General features: G+C 39.2%; 1 protein-coding gene across 1 annotated transcript; it reads left to right on the top strand.

Moving 5' to 3' along the window:
- Positions 1–443: 443 nt before the first annotated feature.
- On the top strand, positions 444–3,318 carry LOC133515360 (uncharacterized). The gene is made up of 3 exons (XM_061847889.1): positions 444–796; positions 966–1,737; positions 2,045–3,318. The coding sequence occupies exons 1-3, from the start codon at positions 543–545 to the stop codon at positions 2,141–2,143; spliced, it is 1,125 nt and encodes a 374-aa protein (XP_061703873.1). The 5' UTR covers positions 444–542; the 3' UTR covers positions 2,144–3,318.
- Positions 3,319–8,587: the final 5,269 nt, after the last annotated feature.

Here is an 8,587-nt window from a genome sequence, read left to right as displayed (position 1 = left end):
GCTGCTTTATACTAGGAGTGACTCACTATACTGGCAGTTAACTAACTAGAATGTTACCCCTGTCTGTTTTATATCAAATAATACTAGAAATTTCCTTGGTGAACTTTGGCATTTAATAATTCAAATATTGTTTGAACGCCCATCTTCATTATCCAGGGAGATAATTTGAATAAGTAAGTGCTATGTGGGCATCACCATCTAAAGCTTATAATCACGGCCTCTGTGAGAGCGGTGTAGTCAATCTATACTGCTACCACCAGTTTGAAAACCACTACGCCAAACATTTATTATCATGCAACTGCCTTAACAGTACTTACTTCCTTCATATCCTTACAGTACCTACCTAAAAAATCGAGCTGATCAAGTCACCTTTCTTAACATATAAATTTTCCATAGCGCCCCGCCACACGAACCAGACATTATTTTCTCTTCAATAGCAGTACCAATAAATCTGACATCTAATTTGGCATAGCACTAGCCTATGCCAATATTGTATAGAATGTGTCTGGTGAGAAAAAAAAACAGTGTCACAATTTAGCGAGATGAATAATAATCTGCGGGCGCGATCGATAGCAGAGTGGAGTTGGGGAGATGGGGGCGACACGACCCCCGGGGAGACACGGGTACGTACAGGGAAGGGGCAGGGCGGAGGTTCATTGAGAGTGTGGGCGGCACGCGTGGGCGCGATGCTTATAAAGCCCCCCGGAGCTCCCGCCTCGCATAGTCGTGCCCTACTCGCGAACCAAGTAACAACGAAAAGTGATAAAAAGTGCAACATGCCGATCCCGAATATAAGGTGGGTGGATATCCGATTCATTTATAAAACGCATAAATTGTAATTTTTCCAAAATAAAAACAAAAGTACTAATTGTGAGATTTAAAATTTTCATGACCATTTTGACGATTTTAACTTCGTGAATAATTGGCAATAGGTGCTATTACTTCAATATTTTCTTTCTTTATAGATTGTGGGCTTTCGTGGTTGGTTGTTTTACCGTGCAATGTGGAGCCTATACGGGATGGCCTATGTATCCGCAGCCATCCCATGAATATCAAGACGATGATTACTATTACGCACCGAAAGTACAATACTATTACGATAATCCCACTGCAAACGCGCCTGAGGTATATGGGCAAGTTCCTTATCCGTACTTCTATGACCCATATGGACATTTCACAAATGAGGCCCCGAAGCGGCAAGAGGAAAGGTTCGCTGCTCTCCCGATCGGACAAGAAACATGGTTTGAAAGTGATGCCTCTCCTCACTGGCGTCCCAATGACGTGGACGATGTGAGTGCGGCTTTCCTGGACAACTTGATCCTCACACAAATGGCCCAGGATGCCCAAAGGCGGCGCGAAAACGCCCGAGCGGCCTTCCCCACAGTCGACTACGAAGAGCGGGACGTCGAAGATGAAGATGTTCGTGAACTCAAGGCGTTGGCGGGCAAACCACTCTACCACGTTCCGAAAACAGTTCCTAAAATTGAAGAAGAAGAAGATGACTACCCTAACGACGAAGGCTTCATCAACTGGGACGGTGGCAACAAGAGAAGCGTCACTACCACCGCGCCTGTGACGACAACCACGGCGAAGGTTGGACAGGCGGAGATCATGGTGCCCCGGCCGGCGAACTCCTACAAACACAAGAGTGACGAAAACAAAAGGGCGTCTGCATTCTACGGCAGACTCGCGAAACTTTTGCAGAAAGAAAAGGAGTCAATGTACACACAATCTGAGGTGAGTGGAATTGATCATATTTTTTAGTGTTTTAGCTTTAGAATCGGAATGATGTCACTTGTTTTCCAACTCGGTGAAACGGTAAACCCCCGAGTCTAAAAATAGCCGGCCGGGCCGGGGGTGGCGGGTGACACGGCCCGAGCCCGGAGGCCGGGTCATTCGCGCAACTCTCAGAGCTGCAATGACCTATGCGACGCTAGACAACACCGTCTTAATGCAATCTTAAGAAAAAAACCTTTTTAGACGTATTATATTAAGGTATAGAATTTGTTTAACCTAGAACTAAGTCATGTTATTTTGCCCACAGGACACGACAAAATCGCGAAAAATTAACAAGCGTTTCGTGGCGGGAGACTCCGATCTGGTCATGGAGCTGCGAGGCCTCAAGCACCGCATACCAACTTAAAGAAATTCTCCTGACTATCGCCAACAATTATGAGACTGAGTAATTTGTAGCTTAATAGGTATCTATTGCAACGACCTGGACGGAGAGTCCCGGGCCTACGATCAAAACGACAAAAAAATCTTAGAGTTTGGTCATATCCATTACTTAAAAGGCATCTTATTGGAATATTATAATTAGTAAAACATGTCCTGTTGTCCACTTCTGGCGAAATATCAAAGACCTATGTATCATCTTCTGAGTAGTCAAATAATTTTTCGATTATTTACTACAATATAGCTAACTAAATAACGTGTAATATGGGTGTTAATAATCGTACAAAATGTGACTATAATCTCCATTAAATTGTCGATGGTATAATTATGCGCTAAAGGATGTCGACGAAAAGTTGCTCCTTCGAGTGGCAGCTAATCAATTCGCACAAGTGTGCATTTGTAAATACCTGTACTGATTATATTTAAGACTTATTATTATTTAGATAGAAATACAAAATATGTTATTAATGATGTTTGTAGAATATCTGCGCTATTATATCTGGAGCTAATCGAGGGTTCTGGAAAAAAAGAGAGACATAGTTACCTCCTGAGCTCTTTTGGAGGGAATTAAAATAATTGCTACTGTATTTTATATAGATCTCTATAAGAAATCTTGTCTTGTTTTAAATCGTATTGAACAGTTTTTAAATCTGACATTTCTTGGCCTAATGTTGAGGGTAGAATAAGTAGATTCTTTATACTTTTACACGAGTGCTAATTCATTCAACTTACAATGTCTAGACAATACCACTAAATATTTTGCAAAGCAAAAACATTAACACATAGTTCGTATCTATCTGTGTAAGAATGTTCTCTGAAGAGGGGAGGATGAGTGATATCGTTAGCTTTACGGCTTTACATTACCAGGTCTCTAAGACCTTTTATTGAATCAATAGAGTATAATATTGCGTCCTCGTTTCTATTCGAGCAAATTAGCTTTTTTACTAAAAAAAACTTCTTTGTCGTTCTTGAAAGACGCGGAAAACGTTCGGTTTTTATGTAGGTACGCTCCTACTTTCGTACAGTATGTGGACGTAGCTATCTTTGTAAACTAAAACATATCTGTTTATATATTTACTTTCCAGTATTAAAGGATGGTCATTCGATTTCAAGGATCGTTAGTATATTAGTTTCACAAATAATTAAACGAATAATAATAATAAAAACAAACTATTTGTTCAGGGGATTTCTAGAAAAGTAAATGTTGCCGATTTGCTTTTGAAATTAGTGCGATGTTCCAATCAAAGTATTAACTTTGAAAACGGTTCAAAAATAATGGAGTTAGTATGTATACTAACGATCCCTTGTGACTCCAAATATAGGTAAGGTCAACCGAGTTAATTGTGTCCACGGGGCAAATATTTGTTCTTCATATTCTATAAAATATTTTTAGAAGTCAAGAGCTGAAAAATAATGACAATTGTAGGTGTTCATTGCATGATTTAGACATTGAGGATGGGGGTACATGCGTACCAACAGGAAATTGAATGTAATCTTTTTATGGTAGGAATACGCATTTGCCCCGGAGATGCAATTATCCCGATTGATAAGTTGATAACAAATAAGTAGCTATCTGTAAAGTATTACAATAAACATGTGCAAAATGTAAATAGTTAGGCATTTACTGAATTAAAATCTAAATGTTACTAGCAGTTACAATATACCTAAATGTTTGACTAGGTTCTTTTGAGGTCTAAATTTATTTCTTGTTTAGAGCATGGTATTTTATAAAAACAGTTTTAAAACATAGTGCCTAGACATGTTACTATTTAAATAGTCTGTCCAGCCGAATGGTTAAATAAAATAGATGCTGTTTAAGAACGTCCCGCTGAATGTAAATAAGGACGCGAAAAAAAAATAAAAAAATGCCTATCAATTTATATTTTATAGAAACATACTTTGGTGACATAGAAACTTTTATTTTAATTACATATAGTAGAAATAACATAAAATGTACCTATGGACAAAAGTCCTAAACTTAGAGAGCTATTTAAAGAAGTTGTGTAAAAAAACTGGGAATTAAATCATTACATCAATATAAACTGACCTGTGGTTTTAAATTGCCCCTTCATCACTTTTGAAGCTGTAAAACTCAAACATTTATTCAGCAAATATGCTCTATATATGGGCACTTTTAGACGTCAACATGAAAGTAACTGACAGCTGTCTGTTACCTCTTTACGCGTAAACTGCTCAACTGATTTAGATGAAATTCGGTAATGGAGATAGTTTGAGGCCCGAGGCAGGTCATAGGAGTTTAAATATCAATCATTATCATCATGTCGATAGCGCGAGTAAAAGCTAGTGGCTTTCGTCTTATCCGCCGGCAATATTCATGAGAAACAGGCCAATTCGATCGTACGCTGTACACTGACATCAGAGGTGCTCTCACGATCGATGTGCCTTCCTGTCAAACTTACGTACGAATTTACAAGTGCGACAGAGAAGCAAGGCAACTCATCGAACGGGGTTCGCGGTAGGCCCTCAGAAAGGTTCTGGAATCATGGTATTTTGTTATGGTGCATTTCGCTCATACTTGTCCACGTATTGGCGCGGGTAAGAAGCAGGATAACTAAATAACAGTATTCCAATATCATTCAGAACCCCTAGTGTAAATTTATTCGATATCGTGACGTGACGTACGCGTTTGCGTTAAGTCTCATTTTGTATGGGATTTAGAAACAGCGCGCCAAGCGGGACCTTTTGGAAACTCAAAATCCCATACAAAATGAGACTTAACGCAAAACGCGTACGTCACGTCACGATATCGAATAAATGTACACAAGGGGTACTGATGTCAGTTTACGTTCAAATTGGTCTGAAGGTGTCACGTTCAGTACTGATCTAACGAAAGCCATCGTGATCATTCTTTCTGTAGGTACCTAATAACACGCGGACAAATGAAACCCAAACCTTGGCGCAGTCCATACCATGATTGTCTGTTCGATCACTTCAATACTCAATATCTTTATTACTCATAAGGAAAAATCCATGCAGTAGTGGATACACAGTATAAAGTCATATCAAAACAAAAAATATTATAATAACATGTCAAAAATATTGATAATTAAATTACTTCGATAGTTATGAAAGGCAATCCACCGCACATACACCCGCATTAAAGCCGCATCCTTATCCAATCGCAAGTCATGGTACGCATGACGCCCGGTTTGGCCTAGTGGGTAGTGACCCTGCCTACGAAGCTGATGGTCCCTGGTTCAAATCCTGGTAAGGGCATTTATACGTGTGATGAGCATGGATATTTGTTCCTAAGTCATGGGTGTTTTCTATGTATTTAAGTATTTATTAATATGTATATATTATGTATATCGTTGTCAAGTACCCTCAACACAAGCCTTATTGAGCTTACTGTGGAACTTAGTCAATTTGTGTAATATAAATAATATTATATATTTATTTATTTATATAAGACGAAAGTGGAGGACACGCGCAAAATCGCCTTTTCATACAAACGTTGTCCTCATTTTCCTCTTTGGATATTAACATTATAGAAAATATTTTGTAAAACAACCATAGCTTTTTCTAGAATTCTGGCCATTATTATTATTTATTTAATTAATTGCACAAATTTACAAAAAGAGTACAAATGGCGGACGCCTTGAGGCATTCTCTACCAGTCAACCATTGGGCTAACAGAAATAGTTTGGTGCAGGATTGTAAAGAGTTGATATGGGAATAGACACAAGTCGAGACTACTATGATACTATACTTACGCAAATATACATTTTAAATATACCTACATATATAAGATACCACCACCATTATAAGACTGTGGTATTTAGGCTAGGAAACGATATTGAAACACGGAGCTCACGTTAACAGTTTAATCTATAATTACAGACTGCCTGAGGGTAGGGGTATAAATCCCAACTACCGACGACATATGCCATAAAGACTTAGGAGCATTTAAAATTTTGTATGAATCTATTTTTGCCCCAAATTTTTATAATAATAAAAAATCGAAAAATGTCAAACGTATGGGCATAGCTCACGCTATACATCAAAATATTTAAAAATATTTTCCAAAATGTCAATATCCAGAGGGGAAAATAGGGACTTCCTCTTAAGTATAAAATAAAAAGATTAAGCTTTACTAAGACTAGATTTTGAATTAAGAGTATACAGAAAACTGGTGCCTTTTTGAAACACCTTTTTAATAATAAAACTCTTCTTCCTCGGCCCCTCGCTGCTGAGGATCGCGACCATGTATGCTCCGTCCCCATATTGTGCGGTCATAAGCCATATGACACACGCACTGTTGCCGCCAACCACCCTCTTCACAGCATCAGACCAACTCGTGGGTGCTCTTCCTTGCGCACGCTTGCCATCCATTTGACCAAAGATGTCATTCTTTTTAGACCGCATGATATTACTAAAGAAGCTGAGTGCGCGTATTTGACATATTGTAGAGAGCCGTGTGGTGATTTTCAGCTCCTCTAGGAGCTCCACTACACGATGGCCCAGCGTTACGCCAGTCCAAGGGACGCATTTATGCGTTAGATAGCAAGTTAAGATCAAGTACTTACGCCATTATAAATCTATGGCGAACTTGATCTTAAAGATCTGACAGGCTATATGTCGTTACCCTGCATATCATATCAGTATAATTTTAGACGAGCAAAATGTTAAACAGGAGTATATTTTCAGAGTAATTGAGATATAAGGGAAAAAACCCGTGCGACGGGTTAAAGGTCAGGGGGACTACAGCGAAAACCGAAATTCGGAGATTGCGGGGATCTTTCTCTTTTACTCTCACTAAGACGTAATTAGAGTGACAGAGAAAAATGCCCGCAATTGACAAACTTCCATTTTCGTGGTTATAGCCCAGTTTATTTCTACAGAAATTGAATTTGCCATACACGTGTCGTCATCGCAGACAAAATAATATTCTTCTATACAGTGTATTTTAACGTATTCATATATGTCGTTAGACTACTGTATAGAAAAAAAAATCGGCCAAGAGCATGTCGGGCCATACTCCGTATAGGGTTCCGTAGTTACTATTCTGTTAGAATAGGCTAACCGGGGGATATTAGTAAGTATCATATACATTATAAACATAAGGGAGTACCTTCGCAGCGCTTTGTACCTACGTCTTTTTACTAAGGAGAGAAGATATTTTGCAATAACTCAAAACGGCTGCACCGATTATGTTCGCTGTAGTTTTTATTGAAGCATTAGTTTTACGATTGTTCTTATATTTTTTAGACAAATGGTTCAAAATTTTGAGGGGAGAAGAAATTTTTTTTTCGGAGCGATTATTTTCGAATAGGCATAGGGCTTGCATTCCGGATATCCGGACAACCGTATTATCCGTTTATCCGTACAATTTACTATCCGGATAATTATTAAGTTGATATCCGGATAAAACGAATAATTCGAATACCATTTATGACAAAAAATATCGTTATGTTGGCAAAAGCAGAACTCTTGTATGGATCCAGCGGAGGAGAACTTCGATAAATATTGAACTGCCGAAGTAGATGAAGTAGTTTAGCAGATATTTAATAACAAGGTTTTAGCATTTTGTATTTAAAATAGGGTGCTAGAGAAGCTGGTTGAGGCACCCAATACAATTGGCGAGTTTAAAGCAACACCACCTCGCTGGCTCGGTCACCTGGAGAGGATGGGAGGGGCTCGAGCTGTGAGAAGAGCATATGTAGGGCACCCGGGTGGGGAACGTCTATCTGGTCGTCCCAGGCAGGGCTGGATTTAGGGGAGGGCAACCGGGGCTACAGCCCCGGGGCCTCCACAAAAGAGAGGCCCCCCACAATAGAGACTACGGAAAATTTTCCATTTTATTTGGAAAATAATTTGGGGCCAGGGGGCCTCCACTCCTTTATTGCCCGAGGCCTCCACATTTCTAAATCCGGCATTGGTTCCAGGTACTGCTGTAGTGACGAAGCCCGAATAGACCTGTTCGCCCTCGGATTGCCCACCTGACGGGGAGTGGCGCAGAACAGGGCTGAGTGGTGTTTGTCAGAGGCCTCCCTTTTTGGGTCGCTGAGGCAATAAAGCATTTTGCTTTTGAATAAATCTGCAATGAAAAGCTTGATTGACCTTAAATGCACTAAATATCTCAACAAGATGAGACTGTCTAAACAGTAAGAAGCAATATTCAATTCTCTAAATATCATCCAAACCACTTTCTGAGCCTTATGTCAATAAGACGCCAATTTATTGAAGGTATTGATTGGCATTAAAATCCATGGTAGTCAAATTTACATGAAATAGAGCCAAATATCTCTCGAATAACTAAAGTTATTTAGTAAATAAAATCGTATCGCAGATAAACAAAATTAATCGGAGGATTGTAGAATCTCTATAACCCATATACTGTTACAAATACAGTTTGTGTCACCAGTTCCGAAAACCATCCAATCAAATAATT

This window comes from Cydia pomonella, chromosome 2, assembly GCF_033807575.1.
Source record: "Cydia pomonella isolate Wapato2018A chromosome 2, ilCydPomo1, whole genome shotgun sequence".
Lineage (NCBI taxonomy): Eukaryota > Metazoa > Arthropoda > Insecta > Lepidoptera > Tortricidae > Cydia > Cydia pomonella.
This window is presented reverse-complemented; position numbering and strand designations above follow the sequence as displayed.